General features: G+C 36.1%; 2 protein-coding genes across 8 annotated transcripts in view; one reads left to right on the top strand and one right to left on the bottom strand.

Moving 5' to 3' along the window:
• LOC147071847 (uncharacterized) overlaps positions 1-23402 on the bottom strand; it is a 383531-nt gene that overhangs the window by 236201 nt on the left and 123928 nt on the right. The gene's annotated exons all lie outside the window — the stretch shown is intronic.
• The window catches only part of LOC147071850 (guanine nucleotide-releasing factor 2-like), a 162562-nt gene that overhangs the window by 131594 nt on the left and 7566 nt on the right, over positions 1-23402 (top strand). For 4 of the 7 annotated variants that reach the window (XM_085946771.1, XM_085946766.1, XM_085946769.1 and 1 more), the window contains 16 exons: positions 572-668; positions 844-952; positions 1524-1714; positions 2253-2421; positions 2727-2856; positions 2969-3052; positions 3284-3423; positions 3600-4578; positions 5090-5211; positions 8694-9024; positions 9129-9306; positions 10785-10988; positions 11527-11664; positions 13588-13726; positions 17249-17414; positions 18297-18432. In XM_085946771.1, the coding sequence (XP_085802897.1) occupies positions 572-668; positions 844-952; positions 1524-1714; positions 2253-2421; positions 2727-2856; positions 2969-3052; positions 3284-3423; positions 3600-4578; positions 5090-5211; positions 8694-9024; positions 9129-9306; positions 10785-10988; positions 11527-11664; positions 13588-13726; positions 17249-17414; positions 18297-18432 (3313 nt within the window). Of the gene's footprint in view, positions 1-571; positions 669-843; positions 953-1523; positions 1715-2252; positions 2422-2726; positions 2857-2968; positions 3053-3283; positions 3424-3599; positions 4579-5089; positions 5212-6685; positions 6710-8693; positions 9025-9128; positions 9307-10784; positions 10989-11526; positions 11665-13587; positions 13727-17248; positions 17415-18296; positions 18433-23402 lie in introns of all 7 variants that reach the window. The other 3 variants (XM_085946768.1, XM_085946765.1, XM_085946767.1) reach the window with 1 other exon arrangement.

The following is a 23402-nucleotide window of genomic DNA, read 5'->3' as shown; positions in this document are numbered from 1 at the left end:
TATATCAACACGGTCACTTTAATATAACACATTTCACATGATATTCGCACAGATGATTCCCTTTCAAAAGATTTTTTAAAAGAAAGGTAAATCATTGTGTCGCAGTGACACATAAAGTGCACATTGAAAATGGTCATCGTGTCTACAAAAAATCAGTCTGCTCTATAATAACTGATAGCATCAAAGTAAAGAGTATGAACACGTACTCGCACGCCACAACAACAAGATGTCTTCTATACTCCACCGGCATTCGACAACCACTTCATTAGCCACCCATTTTCGACGTTCGACGTTCGACAGTCTCACCAAAATTAAAGACGTTAATTATAAGTTCTTTTGGTTTTGTTTTTAACTATCGCATCATTGTGTCATCAAATATTATAATATATGCACAAAAAAAATCCCAGTCTTGAAATTAAAGTAAAGCCGATGTTCTTCAATATTCACCGATCGACATACCAAGTCGAAGATGCCCCAAAAGTCATTCAAACATTCGACTGAGGCTCAGCAGCATAACACCAGCCGTGTCAACAAACACTGAATTAATATATTTATTGTGTTATAATTTCAGATCACATTCCCCTCTTAATCCAAAGTCACGCGGTCAATCGAAAGGGGACGATCTGGAAACCAACCCGGCCAAAGATCTAGAAATATTAGTTCGACAGGTAATGAACTGAGTTACAATCGTCAACTGATAATGTTAAATTCGTGCACAATTCGAATGACATGTCGCTAAATGCTTTTGCCTAATATGACAATTTATTATTTAAAAAAAATGAATGTTCAATGAAAACTTACTGTCATTGTGTCTCATGCATTTTTTTTCTGTATAAATTTCAGGTACAATTTGACTTGAAGCATTTCTGTGATGTCATATCAAAGAATAAATTGGAAATGTTACCTGGAAATGGAACCATCATGTTGGACACAATTACTAATATACACACAGGTAAATTTAGTATTTTATTCATATGAGACATATTTAAAATTATTATAGGACATTTTTTCCTATAAAAATCAACATGGCATTATGGCAGTATTGATTATGTTCATCTTAAAGCCTTCCAGAAAGTCTCTTTCACAACAAACCCTAACTGCTTAGTATGATACCTCCATTTTATCCTCGGTTTGGACAACCAAATTAGAAGAGACTCCTAAAATTCTTGACGTTCAACTAAACTGCGTATGAATAATTATTTTTACCCATATCGTGAATAAGACATTACAATAATTACAATACTATGTTAATTGGTGAGTTACCATGACAGAAAAATCACAAATATATCGTCCTGTGGCAGAGTAGTGGCAGAATGTTTGTCTCCAAAGCTGTGAGTATAGCATTCATACCCCTCTGCCTCTGATGTCATTTTTTTAATGCATCTTTGAAATCATGTGACCTAATGGGTTGAGTATAAATGGCTAACAACAATCTCTTGTATAAAATCAACTTTGGATGGGCTATCCAGCTAGTTTACGATAATTCAAATGGAAATATACCTTTGTGTGTTGTCACATTGCAGCCATCAGGCCGTATGTTTCACCGTTGGGTGCATCACCTTCGGCATCCCTCAATGCTGCTCTAAACCGACTCTGCCAGACCCTCGCCAAGCTGATCAGGGTGTGCGATCAGGTCATGCTGGCCGGGGAGGTTTCTCCCACTTTGCAAGTCACGGTGGAACACGTCACCAATGATGTACAGAAAGCTGTCGAGGTAACAAAATCATATATAAATAAAAACTGTTCGTTCTTGTTTCGCTTTAAGTGAACTCAAACGAATTCAAGATTATAAATACGTAATTATAAAATAATGTTATATTAGAAATGTGGTGAAATAAAATCAATACATTTTTTATTGATTTTCTTTATTATCACAGTCAGTAGGTGCTAGTTTTTGAATAAGCCTCTGAATCGTTATGTAAGATCATTTTGTTATTTAGGTATGGTATATTAAAAACCACTATTACTGAAGAATCATGAATCGCTTACTGAGAATGCCATTGTTAACATTTCGTTTAAATTTCAAGTGAATATAAATCATAGTAACTTTAACCACATAAAACAATGACAAATCGTAACTATTTACTTTAATGGACATATTATAAATAGTGTTTAAATGTGTCACATAAATTAGATCACTGAAACTAAATCAAAAGAAGCATAAGAAAAAAGAGTCGTTTTAATGATTAATAAAATTATCTATGTTATAAATCAAATCATATTTAAATCGCTATTCTGACAATTGTTTACAGAATCTGGCAGCAATAGCAGCTGAAAAAATGACAGGCGGCTCAAATGGAGAATCGAACAAAACCAACGGAACCTCGGGAACAGAATCCAAAAACATGAAACTCCAAGTCAGACCCGCTGTCGATGGAATTAGAAGCTCGGCTAATGAAGGACAACGAAACTCTTTACCTGGTAAGGAGATATTTCGACACTTATTATTTTTTTAAAGAATCTGCTGTGTATACTAATTTTACTTTTTTACCCATCATAACCAGCACGTAGTGACAACTATAACTTGATATGTGGCGGTTTGTGGCGCAATACTCACATCTCCACACTTACGCCAAGGCTGCGCCTCAAGTTATCGTTGTCAGTCTATAGAAAGTTCATGTATGAAGAATAGAAAAATATAATAATAATTAAATTATTTAAAATCCGATCAGGCGAGTGTGTTACTCAAGATCGTTTTTACTAATTTGCGCATTGAATGTTTCCAGATATCTCCCTCACTGAGGGAAACGGCGTCGGGATGACTGTTAGAAATTCCCATTCAACGGAGTCTATTCTGGATAGCGTCACATCTTCTGGCCACCAAGACCCTCCTCCCAAACCGCCCAGACCTGTCAGGTAATAAAAATATTATGCTAGTTTACTATGTACAATACACGGCACAATGACACTGCTGTGGTTGCATTGTCACTGGAAAATGTATTACACTAATTCTTTTTAACATTTTCAGAACGTGTGATGTCGCACCTCCTTTACCGCCAAAGAGAAAACCTAATGATAATAATTCTTTGCTTGGATTATCAGCCATCGATAGGTAAGTCCCATTTAGTCAGTATTTTATTAACATATTATATTATCATTAACTAGGTAACTTTTCAATTGATTTTACTATCTGCTATTCCAATTATTTTCTTTACGTTCATCATTCCAATATAGGCCCATATGATCTTATTAGGATCAGGCATGGTCGGAAAAAAAAATACTTAATCTAGATTAATTTATGAAAAGGGTAACAATACCTTGTAATGTTTTGTTTTTTCTGTAGGGTTTCATTGCAATCCCATAGCAGTGGTTCATTAGACTCCATGCTGAACACTTCCAATGACGAGGAGATAAGAGCTATTATGGATCGGAGTTCTACCAATTTGGAGGACTCAGTTCAACATACTGCTTCTGATATTATGGGTAAGAACAACAAAATTTAGTTAATGAGACGGCATACTTTCATTAAATTCATTAAATGTAAATTTTAATAACTCATTTTTGCATATATTTTATTAGTTTCAATTTCTCGATCCGGCTTGCTGGTCACATACGATCGTTAATTAATAGTCATCTATTTTTCTCTACTGGGATTTCAGGCATTTGCAGTTGTCCTTCGGTAGAAGGCTTCTCACAAACGAATGGCAATAGACTCTCCATGGAATCAAACTCCACAATCGGAACCAATTCCAGCGCTGGCATTTCCAACAATAGATTCTCAAATGTCATCGCACCCTATCAAACGCAGCAATCTAACAATAGGCTTTCGAATGAAATCAACTCCAATCAGACTACAAACAATAACAGGTTTTCCAACGAGTCCGGATTCGAATCGATGGGCAACGCTCGCTGCTCCGAGACCTCCTATTCGAGCTTCAACAGCATGAGTACGCAGCAAAAAGCATCATTCTCATTCATTGACTCCACACCCACTCCCGGAGACATGCCGCCGTTGATCATCACCGACTTTGCGGATGACAAGACCCCCAAAATAGCATCGCTCCAAACCAAACACCTCACCAGTATGTCCAACGTAGTCCAGCAGTCCATGAAGCAGATTTCGTCATCGACAAATTTTTTCGAAAACTCCACAAAGATGATGGCGTCAAATGGTAAAGCGGCGCAAGCATTCAGTCACCTATCGTCTCTGACCAAAGGCAGCATAGAACAACAGCAGCACAGCATAGAATCGTCGGCTTTCGACGCTCAGAAGTCGGCGTCCGCATTCAAAATGGAGTCATCATCAGTGCAGAGCTTCACGCAGACGCAGAGTTCGACGCAAGTTTCTAAAACCACGGTGTCATCGCTGGGTACTAGTAATCTCTCCTCCAGTGTGAGCAATAATTCATCGAGTGTTGCCAGCTTTGCTTCGTTGCGATCCAATATTGCCGATCTGTCGATTGGCGATGTGAACAATGTGGGAAACGATACGGTGGACGCATCCAGTTTGATTCCTCCGGCTCTGCCTGTGAAAACGAGGAAGCAGCAAATGAAAATGGGATCTCAATACGATAATCTCAATGAAATCGGATTGAACAGTTTGCTTCCGTCGGTGGATGATCAAACCATTGAATACAGGTAAATTATTCAAAAATTAATTATATACTTTATTACATTATATACTACTCGTAAATCCAATGAACTTATTTTAGATTGTTATGGTAATAATTTTGGGCTGAACTTTAAATGATTACAAGCAACGTTCCCTCTAATTTTTCTATTGTGTGTGCGGATTATCAACGCGTCTGAGTAGTGGCGTAACTAGGGTTGGTGTCACCCGGTGCTGTAAACTTACACACCCCCCCTCCCCTACAAACACACATACAATTTTTCATTTAAACTTATATTTTTAAGGTATTTATTAATTACAGTAATTTTATATAATAATAACACTAACAACGATAATTTTTGAAGTAGGTACTGTAAAACGGGATGATTAGGAACGTTTTCAGATTTCAAATTCAATTTAAACCCTGTGCTGTATGACTGAACTGACTGACTCTCCGCATGTTGCGTAGATCAAAACACAATGACAGCTGTGTTACAATGAATACATGTTATTTATAAATCTGGAATATAATTTTTTCAGAGAGCACAGCACAACGTGCGCCTTACATGGAACATCGATAGAAGGCTTCATGCAGCGACCTCACACTCTGATGGACCAGTCCAGCGGACAACCTCCTCCGCTCCCCATGAAGAAAAAACACAGTCAGTCCACTCTCCACTAAATTATATTATTATATTCAATTTCTCTCGGTTACGGCGTTAAAGAACACCACATAAATCTCCCATTAAAATTGGCATATTTTTTACAGCAATATATTGGTTGAATTTTTCGATATCTGTAAATCAAAGTTTCGCGATATCTAATCGAAGGCTGCTGAAATTCCTGGAGGAGTTATTCTACAAAGTATTGCTACCCTAAATACTGGTTGGTTGGGAATAAATACTTTTGTACAATATTTAGCCATATATCATTATTTTAGTTTTAATCTACATATCTTGTTAACTATTTCATATCGGGAAGGCATTTATTACTTATTGATGAAGAGTAAAAATGAGATAAGCTGATTGAGATTGTATTTGTAATAAATAGCAGTTGTATTTATTACTCAAATATACCTACCACCACAGTGTTATATATTTTAATTATAGCTGATGGCATTTCTACTCTTTATTGCAATAATATCTAACTCATTGTTGAGGGTAAATGTTCTTTGGTTAAGGGTCTAACGCTAAATGTTAATATTACATTTTCATGTTTAAATATCTATGGTGACCTGGTACCTCATATATATTTAGATTTCGTATTGATTTCACAAAGATAAAACATCACCTTGCTTTAATTGTGTTATTTTGTTACCATGATTAATTTTTCAATTTTCCAATAAATTCAACTAAGGCTGCTAATTGAATTGCGGCAAGGCAATTAATTATTTTGTGATTTCAATACCGATACTCCCCGATATCTTTCGTTTCATTATCGTATTTATTTTTACATGGATTAATCAACCTCCCCCCTATGTCACATTGTGTGCAACCTCGAATATTTGATAGTAACTTACTCATATTATTATATTTTTCCTGATTAATTTAAAAAAAAAATATTCTTTTATACAATATGGTCAAGATTTATATTTAATTAATTTGGTTTTTTTTTTAATTGGCTCTACAATCTGGATCTCGGCCGCCTCACGAAGAGGTTTTTTTACTAGATTTTTGTTTTACAAAAAATGGATGTTACGTCACTTGCTCAACCTATTAGGTCCATACTCTGGGTCCAAATACAACATGTGAATTTTTTGTCAAGACAATATACGCCTGACGTGAAGCCGCTTGGCCATATTATCAATTCAAAAACCTGTGTATATTCACACCATAAACACTCTAAAGCGTATATAATTTAATGTTTCTGATTGTCTCATGTCTTATTAATGCTTAATATCAACATAGCCTGCAAAGGATACCTATGCTGGATACAACATTTTCAGATTATATAAGAGTGGATGTTTTCAGATCAATATGATCGGGGTTGTACCGTGTCACCGTACTACTTGATATATACATACTTAACTAATACTGGATATAATAAGTTGTGAGCTAACCTAGATGTTTTGTATCTTGTGCCCCCTTTTCCACCGCCCCCTGCCCGACTGCATTACCGTTACTGTGCCCTCTTCAGTGTTCCAAAGTGTCGCTTACTCGGGTGAGTCCACAATTACAAACCAGACAAGACTTGTTTATAATTTTTTTTATTCTCTTATTTTTCTCTCTAAATGCCGCCGCCTGCCCCCACCTGTCACACTGCTTTTGTCGCATGGCTTGATTTTTTTTAATATGCATAAGTTTTTTTTTTAAACAATCACAGGAATTATAGTCATATCATGTTTGTGTTTCGCACTAAGGGATTTTTGTATTGAGCAGGGACTTTGCTTGTGTTGTATCTAATCTAATTAATTTTAGTGCTTGAAATAATTGTATTCTGGTGTTCATTTATCGTCAGAAGTTTTTCCATTGACCATAATAATATAACGATGCGTAATCAATTCGATTCATGTTTTAATCACAATAAATTAATATTTTTTGGTTTGAGATATTCTTATTGTAATATGTACATTCAAATCGAGTATGTAAGTAATTTTATTAAAAATTATGTTTCTATATTATCGATTACATGAAGTTTTTGCTTTATTTTACTGTTAGATTATGTTGTAATGAGATTTTATCACCCTTGCATGATTTTTGAATGGTTAATTTTACCCTAACAATTTGATTACTGTGTTTATCTTTAGCTTTTTGACTTTGCTGACTAGGGTTGACATCAGTGGTGTAGGGTTGGCACTCCGGCACATCAACAGTTCTGATCAATATTATGTTACATACAGTAATGATGAATCACATGAATATAGAAAATTGCGTTGTTGCTATTTTTAGCTTAGATTGAGAATGTAAGTATATATTTTCATAACCAATAAACTGGGTGTGAAACTGCCAAAAAACCGATTAAATAGTCTAATTCTGAAGTAATTATGGGAAAAAATATAATATAAAAATACAAAAAATATGTTTCTTTAAGCGCTTTACCCAAGTCAGTCATTCAAACTCATGTTATGTTGACACACTGACCACATGGCCAACTTCTGACTGACATCATTTTAAAATTCATAAAATACTTAATTTTAAGATGAAAGGCAGGCGGGTTCCTAAAATATTTCAATTAATCAACGCTCCAGAACTTTTTCATTCAGCACTACACCACTGGTTAACATGTAAATTTTTTGTAAACGGTGAATCTTGAAAATACCTATCTATGTTATATCGTTTTCTTGACTAACACTTATGCGCTTACATTCACATTATTAAGCCGTATTGCTTGTTTTTTTATTTTATTTTGGTTATTAACACACAATATCATTAATTTCACATTGAGAAAACTTAGTATATTATCCCATGTCAGTTTCACGAAAACATCAGTCGATGCGAGCCAACTGAACAATGGTGATAATATTAATTATTTAGTGATAAGAATTTTGAAGACACCCTTTCAGGATTGCATTTTCGCCTGGTTATTTTTTTTTTAATTGCTTATGCACTTTCAAGCAATCACTGATTTATAATAATTAGCATGAAAATGAATACATCAATCAAAACTTTATATGGAAGTACTTATCAGAAGAGTTTTTTTCATTATTTGTCGACATGTTTTGTTTTATTTAATATCTATGTTAATTATATGTAAGTAATATGTTTTTTGATGTGTTTTTACAAATAATAGAATATGATGCCAATTAAACATTATTGATGGACATTTTTTTTTTGTAATATTCATAATGAAAATAGTTATGTGTCTTTGAATTCAGTTAAGGTATCACAAAAATCACTTTTTTCTATTTATAAATTTATAGGTCTATGATGTCATTATGGTGTGAACATTCTCTATATCTATCAATCAGTATGATTGTGAAAGTTTCAGATTGTGACAAATACAAATCATAATCAAAATATATTTCTTGAATATATTCCTAATATAAAAGTCATGCAATTTTGTTGTGTGTAATGTTATTTAGTTTTACACTTGTTTTACCTATGATCTGTTCTTAAATAAACTTAGAATTTTTCTTATAAACAAATTGTCTGCATGTATTCGGTAACCATTCATTTATTATATGTATTGTCTGTTAATAAATTAGTCATGGCGTACATGGAGATGTTCGGCAACTGCAGCCATTCGCCGCAGAGCTCGACGGAATTCCTGCGTCACTCGGTGCACGCGTACAACGCGGGCCAACATCACCACGCGTTTGTCTCCTCGTCCCAGTTGCACCAGCTGGCCGGCGGAACGATGACGGGCACCAGCGCTATGGAGGGTCAGGTGATGGTGGCACAGAACGGGCAGCTTCTCACCGGGTCGGGCGGCATGCTCGGCTACGCCAGCCAACACTTGACGCAGAGTCACACGCTGCATCAGTTCACTCTGCCGTCCACCGCAGTCGGAAACAATATAAGCCAACAGAATTTGAGGTGATAATACTGTCTTTGCACTCTAAATATCCTATGTTCAAATTGCAAACTTCTTTTGTTTAAAATATTTTGATTATTCTTCAAAAAAAACTTCTTGTGCACAGCGGGTTCTCGTCTCCTCTCAGATCACCGCACTTAGCCCGTGAAGATTCCATCAAATCTGATGCATCTTCGATAAGCAGCGTGCCGACGAGTGGCCCCATCATTCAACTTCCACCCAGTCCGGTGCCGGGACCTCCAGTACCACCCGCTTTGCCTCCGAAACGAACCAAGATCCGACAGGTAATAACAAATGAAAGTCAATACTGATAACTCTGCAGACAAAATTCATTGTATCTTATACTATAAGACAGTGCTCCACAACCGGAGTGCTGTGAGATGATGCTAGGTGTGCCGCGGCGCATTGCTCCCAAAAAAATACAAATTATTATACTATACTATACTATATATTATACAATACTAACTTAATAGCCAAATTTTCGTTTTTGGCTGGTAATATATTTGAGCACCTCTATTAACTTAATAAAACAATGCAAGGTCAGAATGAAAATATATTGACGTGCTGTGATAAATTAGAAGGAGTTAAGACAAGGATCTCTACAAATGTACCAAAGGACCTACCAGACCACCATTGAAAACAAACAATTAATTTTGGATTTGTCTCAAAAACATTTAACTTTGGTGCAAAATAAATTTTATCATTACTTTCATACAATCAATTTGACTGGATTCGAAACGCTTTTGAAATCAATGCTGAAAATTCTATAGAAGCGCTTTCCCTGTAAATTCGAGAGTAATTAGTTGGATTGAGAAACAACGACGGGACGCTAAAACTGACCTTCACCGATGTTCCATTGGCTATTTTCTGGATTTCGGTTAATAAAGAATATCCTCGGATTTCCGACAAGGCTATCGCAATTCAGCTCCCATTTCCCACGACATATCTAGGTGGGCAAAGTTTTTCAACTCAAGTTATAATTAAAAATAATTAGCTGTCTTGCTTGAAGGGTCTTGACCGAAAACTTCGGGTTACTCTTTCAAATATCAAATCAAAATATATACAACTTTTACGTTCATTGAAACAACCTCAGTAATTTTGGTGCATGGCCCTCACAAGGGGGAGCTGACAGGGCTCTAGCCTGTGGGCCCAGACTCAGGGGGGGGCGGCATGGCAGGTCAACCAGATAAGTGAGATAAACACAAAATACAAATAAACATTAATAGTAAAAAAAAAGTCCGGTATTTTACTACGCTGGTATAAATATTTTAAAACATGCAATTGTAGGATACAATTTATTATTATTATGTCAATACTCGACAAATAATAAAATTATTCTTAGCCCGACAACTATCCATAATTCAAGTGGATGTATTATTAAATACAAAAAATGGCTAAACATACAATCAATATCATTAATTTTACCACGAACATCATTTGAAAACCGCTATTTTAGAGTATCACACTGTGTTAAACCTTAGCGATAGGTAGGGGGCCCGCCAAAAATCCTGGTTTGGGGTCCTCTTTCAGGATATGGGGTCTATGTTTTTGTTTATAAATTGTTTTACGTGTGGTGTGCCGTGGAATTCTGAGAAGACCTTTGGTGTGCCTTGGGTGAGAAAAGGTTGCGGAGCACTGCTATAATATACTGCATTACTGAAAGTGGTTGATTCTTTGTTACCAAATTTAATTTGTATAGATAGTACCCTATTTGAGACAAATTAAATACCTATTTAATTGTTATATCATTATTTATTTTCAGACTCCCAATCACAGTCCGGCAAAGCCACCGCTGAGCCCGAAAAATTTATCGATAACTCCGATAGCTATGAGTACGCCGTCCACCCCTGGCCCCATCACTGCGCCAGGTTCGGCGGCCACACCTGCCGCGGGACCCACTTCCATTAGTCCCGCCCCCCGGTTTCAATTTGACCCGCCACCAATCACCGAAGATTCTTTACTATCTGTAAGTAAAAGTGAAAATAGGTTACTAAATATAATAATAAAATCATGTGCTCTTTACATATTGCAGTTTCCCACATCTGCTGAAAATTGCAACCATTTCAACACAACTGTAGAATGTCTCCGTAAATTATTTAATGTGTAGATATTACCAAGATAATTCCTGAATACTCAAAACGACTGCTGCCAAAGATTGCGAGCTATAGTATAAGTAATAGTTTATAACCGCCATCTTTTAATGTTTCAACGTACATTATGTTAATTTTTCTATTGCGGCTACCAATTTAACCACACGTTAGGCCAAGCACCGCAAATATTGGCGCCCTTCGATGTGTGTAGAAACACTGATACAGTATTGAAGTGTGGCTGACATTTACCGGCCATGGGCCAATTTCAAGGAGACATAAGAGGTCCTCTAATTATGGTGGGGGACTCCCATGTCAAACTCTATGGCATGTAATCTCTTTTTTTTCCCATCTAAATTCCCTATGGATTTATGTTCTAAAGACGATTCGATATATAATTTCAATTGTTTTTTTCAGAATATGGAAGATGTATCTTGGCAATCGTCTCCGAACAAACTGGGCAAATTCCCTGTTGAAGATTTGGACTCGGAACTGACGACCAACGCTAGTTCTAGTCCTGGAAGTAGAGATGCTGAACCGCCACTCGAAAATGAGGTAAAAACATTTGCATTTTGCAAAAATTATTATTTCATGATATATGACACTACAAATCAATCAATACTCTCCGGGTTTGATAGTCCTATGATATGAAACTTAAATTTCAGGCAGCAATATACTAAGCATCTGCATTCACAACATCGGTCTATCATGGATTTGAATGTCACTGTTCTTTACTTGTGGCTTTTGAAATATTATTTATTTGCAAAGCCTGCAACTGCTCATATCCATACTGCTGAATAATCACTGTTTATTTGACACTGAAATATGTACACGTCACTTTTTAAAGGAAAATGCTTATAACCAGAAATATCAGGTAATGTAATGCGAATTTGTCGTATGGACCAATGATCCTTATATGTAATGCTCGTAGCGACGTTCGCGCTGATCCATCGACTGTCGGTTTTTAATATGAACACAAAGGCACTTGCAGTGCTCAAGAACTCGAATAAATATTGGCGTCGAAATCATGTGCCTTCCATACAAATTTGCGTTACATTACAGGCGTCTGGACCTGCCATTAAATAATCAAATTTCAAAATAAATACCCAAAATCATTAGTGCGTAAGTAAACAAATCTATTTAAAAGCATTGAATGTAAGACATTGCAAAAAACTTTCTTCTATAAAGATGGAGCCTGAATTGCTCAAATTGCTGAAATGGAGCTTGAATGGAGCCTGGAGATTTAATGGAAGTGAAACTGAAAAGGGGTTATTAAGGCTAATGATTGAATTATTTGCAAGTCATTTTGCATTACAGATTCATTTGTAGCAAAATCACTCTTTTGTGCTCTTTGACATATTTACCAGGGCTTTATTGAAATAATTTAAGATAGCTCCTTATATTATTAATACTTTGGACGCGGAAGACGCATACGGCGCGTAATGACCAGGCGGCCGATCGATGTAATTAACGTGCATTTTAAAGGTGGCAATTAAAATCTCATTATCTCTTCAGCAGCGAAAGCGTTAATGTAACAAACGTAAAAAACTTTTTTTATAATTTAGAGTAGGCAAGGTCCTCTGACTTTCGTACATAATTGGTTCCTGAAAATGTGTATGAATGTTGAATGTACGAAAGTAGAGTAATTTAAAAAAAAAAAACTATCAAAAAGAGTCTTTTTAAATATTTGAATGAGGAAATAAATTCATTTGCAGTACATATCTTTATCTACACTGGCAGCTTCTCCAATGAACTTAATATTATGTAAAGAATACCTCAGCTTAAATTTGTCCAACCTATCATGGAATCTTATTTTAATCGATTCTTCCAATCTCCATGCAAACTAAGAGCCTTAGCTTGTATAATTGAAAAACTCGGAGGGACATCTTTTCGGTGTTTCTCATCAGTTCATGATAACAAAGATCTCTCCATTTCATCCATCACTATGGTGTGTCTTTTGGAAACAATCTTTAAAGATATATTTCTATCATAGACCATCTTAAGTCGTACGAATGACTAATTGAAGCAAAAGATTCGCCGCTTTCAGAATGACTAATTACTTCCATCGTTGTCTCAATTGTATGAAGAAAGTTCTTAATTTCTTTTTGACTGTATCAACACTGCAATTTCTCCATTTCTCACTCATGTATATAAATTTATAAAAGGCGAAATATTTCAGGGAGCAACTGCATGGAAGGAAGCATACAGTTTTTTTTTTGCATTATCGACAAAAATATAAATTTTAATAAATGCACAAAATTGTGAATTGTACTAAAGTAAAGTTGAGGACCACATGAATGCATTTGATCGATCACTAAGAACCGCCAACAGTAGGTCGTACGTACATTGTAACCAAATGTCAAAACAAGCCACTATGTTTCAATACTGCCAATAGAATATTTAACTTTTCAATAGCACCAATCCAACCACTAAATATTTGGATTTTTTATAAGGGGATTATTATTGAAATGATTCCAGACTGATAGTGAACCTGACGTGATGCTGGAGATGGATGTGTCAACGCGCTTGGTTTACAAGAGAAGCGGAGAAGACGGCCCGGACATCCGAGGAGGGCACCCTGATGCTCTCGTCGTGCACGCCATTAAGTCAACCAAAGGTACATTTTTCCTTCAATTCTTATACTATTTAACTCTGCCATGGTGTAGTTTGGTTCTTTTGTGAACATTATTCATCATAACACATGCATTCACATTGCGATTTTGTTTATTTTTCTTTAATTCCATTTTGCTCTTCAGATACAAAAAGTAGTATGTTAGTTAGTACCTACATAATATATCATAATATAACACCGTAATATCAACATATTTTTATGCATTTATATTTATATGCGTCAATTATCTGGGTATTTACTGTCATTTTAGTCTTCGATACATTTTGTTTCATGCATAATGTATAATATTGTATTTTGGTTTGTGTTGCAATGTGGTCGGTTTTTGGAAATTGATTTTTTCTTTTTACACTCATTCATCGCATTGGCATAATGGTTTTATTTTCTTTTTCATTTTCATGCCATCACCTTATAGACAAGGATTCGAGTGAGTATTGACTTTGACAATATTTCACAATGCTTTTTCTTTATATTAATTATGTATTCCCTTCTGTAAGTAATCCAATGCTGTAAATAGTACTAATCGTAATGATCGAGAGATCGCATTGTAATAAAACCTAACCGATTTTCTTCTTCAATCGACAAACATTTTGTTTTTATCATGCGAACAAATCTTATACAGTAGGCGGAATCGATTGGAATTTATTGTTTGTAATGATGTGTGATCAGCATTTTATTTTATTATACATAGTGGCTTTTCATCAAGGACTAATTCTATACATGAAACCTTATTATCTCTGAATATTATATTTAATGTTTTAGCTTTAGTTTAAAGTGTAATTCATGCAGTTGTTTAAAATGCTTTTGTTATTGTGGCTCTAAATTAGAAATGCATTAAACAACCATATAGCATAACCGTCCATTTAATTGTGGATGCTTACTGTATTTTAATAAAATTATGTAATTAATAACCTAGAGTAAAAACAGTAATACTGTAAACTCTAAATTATTTAAGAGGGGGAAGGAGCACGTTTCTAATCCTGACTATTATTTTACATGTTGTAATATGTAAATCTGTGATTTTTGTTAGTTTTTGAGAACTTTTTCTAATTAAAGTATGAATTTTCCAAAGATCTATTTTATATGTACATGGGTCAGTGTTGCCAACCGTACTATAATTATAGTACAATACTATAATTTTGATTCTGCAAAAAATGTTAAATACTATAATTTTACGCCGAATATGCCAAAATACTATAATTTTAAAGGATTTGAGCTGAAAAATGTTCCTGTACTATATTTTTTACAGAAATACTATAATTTTTACGCCTTTGTACTATAATCAGCATAGAAAAATATGGCAACACTGACATGGGTACATGTACAGGTACATGTACAATGGGTGGTACAAGAGCGCGCAGTTTTGTGTTTCGGAATTTTTGCAAATAAAACTATACATTTTAGGAAAACAAAAGTAAGTTTATTTCAACTCTTGGTTATCTATCTGTTACAAGAAAAAATACGAATCGTCGAACTCTCACCTATTACAACACATAATAAAAAAAGTAAAAAAACTTAATGTGTGCACCCGTGAGCACCCTGCAGTCTAAGAGTGCGCAGGAGGGTGTACACCAGTGCGCACACACTATATGATGGGATAATCAGTGGCAAAGATCACAAATATAATCTCCAGATCCCAAATAACCAGTGCATCTCTCGTGCCACTATTCTTGGCATATTTTGCACTGAATCCAGTCCTCCAGCATTGGCTCCTTAAATATTTCTCCGCAAGCTGGGCATATCCAGATCTTCTTCTCTGGAGTATGTTGTTTAAAGGCGCAGGGCTTCTTCTTCGGCTTAGTATTTTTAATTGCTTCATCTTCTGGACATTCTGAAATCAAAGTAGTAAACAATAATAACAGTAGCAATTAACGTATCGTGCAAGAGTGCGCGCGTACTCTTGCACATTTCGTCCCAGTGCACTCATGCACAGCAGGCAAACATTTCGTCAAAAACATACTACTATCGCCATCTAGGGCAAACTGTCAAACTTTTGTCGTGTGACAAGTAGATTTGTAATATAAATAATAATACAAGAACACTCTATTGCAATGAACCTCCATGTGAGATAGTTTCCACAAGCAAAAAACGATTTTGTTACCTGGAATCGTAAATAATCGCCTAGTTACACACAGCTCGCGACGGCGACACATCACAACTTCATGCTAACATATAGCGACTGAATTTATCAGCTAACATCAAATACGGTAAGTTTAAATCGAATGCGTACTCTTGCACACTGCGCGCTCTTGTACCACCCTACCCTAATTGGTATCTCCATCGGTCAATGTACTCCATTTAAGTATCAAGAAAAGTTTGTGTCATTTTGTGACTAATGCGATTGGACTGATAATTTCTTCTTCAAATGCATCCTCATCCTTTTTCCCTTCAGGATAAGTAACACTCAGCCACTGCCATCAAATTGTTCATTTTTCATGCACAGATAATCAATCCGCACTTGGGGAATCAATAGTTTACTATACCTCCAAATATCATCAGGAGAGTGATATAAAATAGTGGATTTTCGAAAATCATTTGAATTATCCAATCAAACTACTCCTGATTTTATGTTAACATAATTACTGTTTTACATTAAAAATATTTTTTTTTTGTACTTCAACTTTCTTAATAAATTATCTATCTATCTTCCCAAAACCTAATACAGTAAAACCTCGTTAGTAAGAACACTATTTTCATATAAAACCATACCATTAATTCGAATTTCGTAATTCGAAATGATTTCGGAGACCTGGCATATAAAAATATTCAATAAATCATAATAAAGCACACTATTTCATGAGCCAGTCATTGAAAATTGTGACAGACTTTTCTTAAAACATCAAAAATTACTTATTGGTAATATAATTATTACCAATTTGGTAGGCACATCTATGATCGGAAACGAAATTAATGAACATCAAAAAAAAAAATATTTTTAAATTTTTCCCCATACATTTCATATTTCGTAATTCGATTTTTTTTTTCGATTTTCGGTCCCATGGAATTCGTATTAACAAGGTTTTACTCTATTTAAGTTAAGATGTTGATCATTATTTTGTATGTACATGTTTGATGAATTTGAGAATATCATATAAGTATTAGAATTGCATAGTAGTATAGTATATATTATTAATGGAAAAGTCTCAACTCTGTGCACCCAAATATTTTAAATCAACTTACACTATACTTATTGAGCCGTGTGTAGACTTTGTAAGCCATTATCAGGACTTTCTCTTTATACGTAGTGGCTCTACAAACCAATATAGATCTTGGCCGCCTCCCATAAAGGTTAATCGATTTCTAGAATTTACTAAAAATGATAAACTACTCAGTCAACCCAATGAAAAAATCACACATGAATTTATCAGACACGGGGTTTGAATTTGCGATCTTTGACATGGGACTTTGTCGACATGTCATTGTTAATAATAAGTTTGTACATTATTTGTTATTTAATCTGTTAATCTGTTTTAATCGATTGTGTAGTAACGTGTTATATTGATTGCGTAGATTTCTCATACCAAGAGGCATTCCTGACAACATACCGCACATTTGTGCCGCCCATCCAGCTGATAGAGAAACTGAGCCGGCGGCACGCACTCCTCGCCCGCCTAGGTAAACATACCAAAGCCAGAGAAGTGCAAGCGTTGCTCACCAGGATTGTTGGCGATCTCACGTTAGTACAATTATTATATAAGATTACCTACCGAGCTGATCACATCATTGATGAATAATGGTTGTGTATATAATAAATTGAATTCTTTTTAACACAACGACAGGCCATGAGGCCCAATAACGATAATAACAACAAGAAATGGAAAAATTAACGAACCGGAGTGCTCAAGTATTAATGAGTATTAATAATATGTAGAAGTATCACAAGCACCCAGGCTTTGAAAAAATCACATAAATATATATTGTGACCTCATTGGGATCGAACCCGGAGCCCCTGGATGAAAGACCAGCGCCTTATGCTCCCAACAGAATCTACCAGGTTTGCTATCATTTAATCACTCCCAACTAAAATTTCCTGTTTGGACTTATTTGAATTTAATTCAGATTTTAATGACACCCTTACATTTTCTGCTCACTTTTATCTTACACCAATTGGCAAATGTTAGAATATGAGTCGTGGATTTCGAGTGGCTTGTCTGCCATCATTGTCAATAATGACTGATAGTAATGCTTCGGTTAATTGTGATCTGTCGTGGTATTGTTCGTTCACTTAATTTTAGTTTCCTACTGTTAAATTGTTAATTTTAATCAAATTACATTGTGCTGAATAAACCCCCCTGTATGAGTCATCTACAGTAAAAGGTTGCGAGTTTTTTGCAAGACAAGCGATTTTTTAAATAAACTTTAACTTGATAAATGAGTGAAGTCTTGTAATATGAGCAAAATTTTGTAGAAAATCACAATCCGAGTAAAGCTATAGCAGTGTGAGCAATGAAAATTTGATTACAAACATGTGTCCGGAACGAATTATGCTCGCGATCCAAGGTTTTACTGTATTACATTGATGCTATTTGAGAATGAAATTGTTGATATTTGTTTTCAGCATGGCAGATATAGAAAGTGATCTTCTCCAGTTAACATCTGAGTTTATCTACGGTCTCGTTGCTTCCGGAGACCTCGCCATGGCTAAAGTATTGCGGGTGATCATTATTGACAAATTCAAAAACAAGCAATTGATGGTAAGTAAACATTTGAATGTTTCTAATTTATATGTATCTGTTATTTTATTAAGATTAACCTTTTTAGCACCTATATTTAAAACCTTAAAGATTTGGTTTTCTACCAAAATTTTCGATGTTGATTGAACTACCGGCATAATATAACTAATCCGTCAATAATTTTATTTGAATTACAGTCGAACTCGGTTATTACGATCACGGACATAGCGAGATCTCGGATGTAATGAGGAAACATTCGTTGACATTTTAGTTTATGATTTTCTCCATACATTTATTGACTTTAATAAGGAGCTACATATCGGATATACCGAGCACAAATATCGTCAAAAATTTTCTTAAAACTGTTAAGGGCGGACATGCTCAGCGTAGGTCAAAATGGAGCTTTTATTGCATTTTCAAAGCATGACCCTGGACCATCCTTAAATGTAGTAGATAATCTATTTATATAACTTTGAAGCCTTATTATCCTTTATATTTATTTTAAACATTTGATGACTGCATAAAGTATTTTTATTACATAAAATAGTATTCGATTTACGATTACGATTTGGAACATGGAATACATTATCACTCTATGGACCAGGAGCACTTAAACTCCTTACAGAACAACTCATAAAATACCAATGTGATATTACGGCCCTACAGGAGATGCGATGGATAGGTCAAGGAGTGATGGAGAAACGAGACTGCACTATACTCTATAGCTGCCATGATAGTGAACATCACTTTGGGACTGGATTTATCGTAAGCAAACGAGTGAAACATTTAATTATTGGGTTCGAACTAGTCAACCCAAGGATCATGCGACTGCGAATTAAAGGAAGTTTCTTCAATTACTCATTTATAAGTGTACATGCCCCTACAGAGGATAAGTCGGATGAGGAAAAAGAGGACTTCTACGATGCATTAGAAAGCACGTACAACAGTTGCCCAAATCACGATGTGAAAATAATACTCGGTGATCTAAATGCCAAAATAGGACGGGAGGAGATCTACACTGCCATTGTCGGAAAACATAGTCTTCACAATGAAAGTAATGACAATGGTACCTGACTAATTAACTGTGCAGCGTCACTAAATATGGTTATTGGTAGCACAATGTTTCCCCGTAAGGATATATATAAGAGAACTTGGAAATCCCCGGATGGGTGCACAATAAACCAAATAGACCATATTTTGATAGACAACAGGCACAGATCGGATCTAATGAGCGTCCGGACATACAGAGGGGCTAATGTAGACTCAGACCATTTCCTAGTGTGTGGAAAAGTTAGAGCAAAGATCTCAAACACCAAAAAGGAAATGGGAGCTAGAGCAATACCCTTTGACACAGAGAAACTGAAGATTCCGCAGGAACTGGCTCGGTACCAGGAGACCTTGAACACTTACCTGAGCGACAATGTTGAGGTTGGAGACCATGAAGAGGTGAATCAACACTGGGAAGAGTGCAAGACTGCCATAGTATCCTCAGCTAATGATACCTTAGGACGCCGAAAAACAGGTGAACGATCAGAATGGTTTGACGAAGATTGCCGCGAAGTCACTACGAGAAAAAATGAGGCTTACTTAATGATGCTACAGAAGAAAACACGGGCATCAGACGATGAGTATAAAAAGCGCCGGCGTGACGAAAAGAAACTACACAAGAAAAAGAAACATGATTATTTAAAAAAGGAAATGATCCTACTCCAAGAACAGTAGTAGAACAGTAGTAGTAGACTTCAAAGAAAAAGCCCAAGAAAGTCGGGTGTTCTATAGAAAGATAAATAATGTTAGGAAGGGTTTCAAGCCTCGTATCACAATGTGCAAGGATGACAATGGCATGATACTCACAGAAAAGCACCGTATTCTTGCCCGGTGGGTGGGTTTCTTTGATCAACATTTAAATACCCCCCATAATGATGCCGGCAACACTTACATTAATACTCATGACCAGGAATCAGTACAAAGTGGCATGGATGATAACGAAGAACCACCGACATTAAATGAGGTAAAAGGTGCCATGTCAGGGTTAAAAACAGAAAAATCGCCTGGAATAGATAACCTACAGAGTGAATTGATAAAATGTGGGGGAGAAAGCCTGCTCAAACATTTGCATTGCCTAATCCACCAAGTATGGACTTCAGAAAAGATGCCAGAGGAATGGAAGGATGGGCTGATTTGTCCCCTAGACAAGAAAGGAGACCAACTGGAATGTAGTAACTACAGAGGGGTGACACTCCTTAACTCTGCATATAAACTATTGTCGATTCTGATATTCCAGCGGCTGGAACCCATTGTAGAAGGAATACTCGGGCACTACCAAGGAGGCTTTCGACGAGGGAGATCATGTGTTACTCAAATATTCACTCTAAGGCAGATTCTAGAAAAGACCACTGAATTCAATATTAACACGTATCACCTGTCCATCGATTTTAAGGCAGCTTATGATAGCATTAATCGATACCGGTTATACGAAGCAATGCGAGAATTTGAAATTCCGACGAAAATAATTAAACTTGTAGAGATGACAATGACACCAGTACAATGCCGGGTAAAGCTTCAAGCGGAAATATCCGAGCCATTTATATCACTGAATGGCCTGAGGCAAGGTGACGCTCTGGCATGCCTTCTTTTCAATATTGCGCTAGAAAAGGCGATACGGGATGAAAAGATTGATGCCCGTGGCAGTGGCACGATATTTACTAAGCCTGTGCAGCTGCTGGCGTATGCCGATGATATCGACATCATTGCCATATCAGAATTGGCGCTGAAAAAGGCATTCACAGCACTAGAAACCTCTGCCAAAAGAATGGGTTTACAAATAAACGAGGCAAAAACTAAATACATGCCTGTCTATGTCACACCACGAGAAGTCGCACCAAAGTTAGATATTGGTGCATACAAGTTTGATACGATCGACAGTTTCATATACCTTGGATCTCTTGTAACTCGACATAATAATATTACAGAAGAAATCAACAAGAGAATCATGTCTGCGAATAAATGCTACTTTGGTCTGTTAAGACATTTTAAGTCCCGCTTACTATCTCGCCGAACTAAAAGCTCTCTTTACAAGACACTTGTAAAGCCAGTGCTCACCTACGCATCGGAAACCTGGACATTAACTCTGCGAAATGAAAGAGCCCTGAACATCTTTGAAAGAAAAATTCTCCGCCGTATATATGGATCGATCAGGGATGGCACCAATTGGAGGAGAAGATACAATGCTGAGCTCTAGGGGCTGTACGAAGATTGCAGCGCAGTTCAATCAATTAAGATTGGGAGACTGCGATGGCTAGGTCATGTGCACCGTATGAATGACAATGAACCGGCAAAGAGAGTGATGTCCAGCAATCCAATAGGACGTAGAAGAAGAGGGAGGCCAAAGAATCGCTGGTTTGATGGAGTTGTCAGTGACTGCCGTATTCTCGGGGTACCAAATTGGAAAGCGGCCACACTGGATAGGGACAGGTGGAGGGAGCTGTTGGAGGAGGCTAGGACCCACACCGGGTCGTCGCGCCCCTGATGATGATGATGAAAATAGTATTCTTTTAACCCGGCACCTGCCTCAAAAATCGTATGACGCACCATAACTACGCATGAATTTCATTATCGTCTTTGTTCTATACTAAAAAAAGCAATAAAAAATATGTCACAGCTCCAGTCGAGAACCCAAAACCATTAAAATAATTTCGACACACTAAAAAACCGTAATAAATCAGTTATAATATCAGAAACACTCGAACAAACGAATGCTATCCAAATTTGAAAGAACTCACCGTAAGACGCCATTTTGTAGCCAATAGTTAGAGCTCTGCGCGGTGTGTACTATTTCGACACTTGTGCATTACGTTCCCACGAATTGAAGTGTTACTAATTTTCAAGTGCATATCGATAAATCACATATTAATGTCTTCGGGTTGAGTCGTAAACAAATATAAAGGGGACCCTTTTAATATATTTAAACTACACAAACACTTAACTTATTGAATATTATTGATAAATTAACACGAACTCACATATTAAAAAAAAAACAAATACAATAATAAACCTATTTTAAAATTCTTTTGACGTGTGATATATTTTAAAGCAAGGTGACAGACATAACGCAACATCACACGTTGGGCACATATAGCGAGAGAGTTTTGTTTTTTTCGGATTTTTTTTAGAATTCCCGCATACGAAACATCTCCTTCTAGGCTTATCGGTATTTTGTGTCGGTAAAATGTATTCTGGCAAATGTCCCGTTGCACTTTTGGGCAATAATCGTACGGGATTATCGCTAGTTGACGCTGTCGGCTTGGGCAGGGGTGCATTTGAAATTCTCACACAATATTTGTTCACTAATTGTTTTATTACACAGAGTTGAAAATCGCCCAATGTTTTTTTGTCACATTTAATAAATTTATATAAATAAAAAGCATTTAATAAATATAAGTCGATCATGTGGAATGCGACCTTTTTATACCACTTGATCGACTTTCTCATACACGACAAGTTGCTAAGCATCATGTCGGACTTATCTACCGTACCCATATTTTTGTTATAATCTATAACACATTTTGGTTTTTCGATGTTTTCGCCAGTTCTATAGTTCACTTTTCCCGTTGGTCCAAATGATGCATCGTGGAGGGTGGATAGCATGTGAACATCCCTCCTATCGTGCCATTTCAGAGCCAAAAGTGGACTATTGTACTTAGACTCGGTATCTCCCTTTTTCAGTTTGCTGAACTCTGGCATATCTTTACGATTTTTTCTCACTGTACCGCAAGCATTCGTTTTGTGAGAGTGAAGGTATTTAAAAAGCGCCGGACTCGAATACCAGTTATCACACCATAAGGTGTGACCTTTCCCGATATAGTCTTTCATTAGCGTTGTCACTACCGCACCGGAAATACCGAGATTTTCATTGTCTTGTATGTCAGTCCCTTCCCCACAATAAATTATAAAGTCAGTAATATATCCTGTCATTACGTCACACATCACAA

This window comes from Rhyacophila brunnea, unplaced genomic scaffold, assembly GCF_057557595.1.
Source record: "Rhyacophila brunnea isolate RB1 unplaced genomic scaffold, BYU_Rbru_1.0 scaffold_2, whole genome shotgun sequence".
NCBI lineage: Eukaryota > Metazoa > Arthropoda > Insecta > Trichoptera > Rhyacophilidae > Rhyacophila > Rhyacophila brunnea.
Note: the sequence above shows the minus strand (reverse complement) of the source record. Positions and strands in the feature narration are given on the sequence as shown.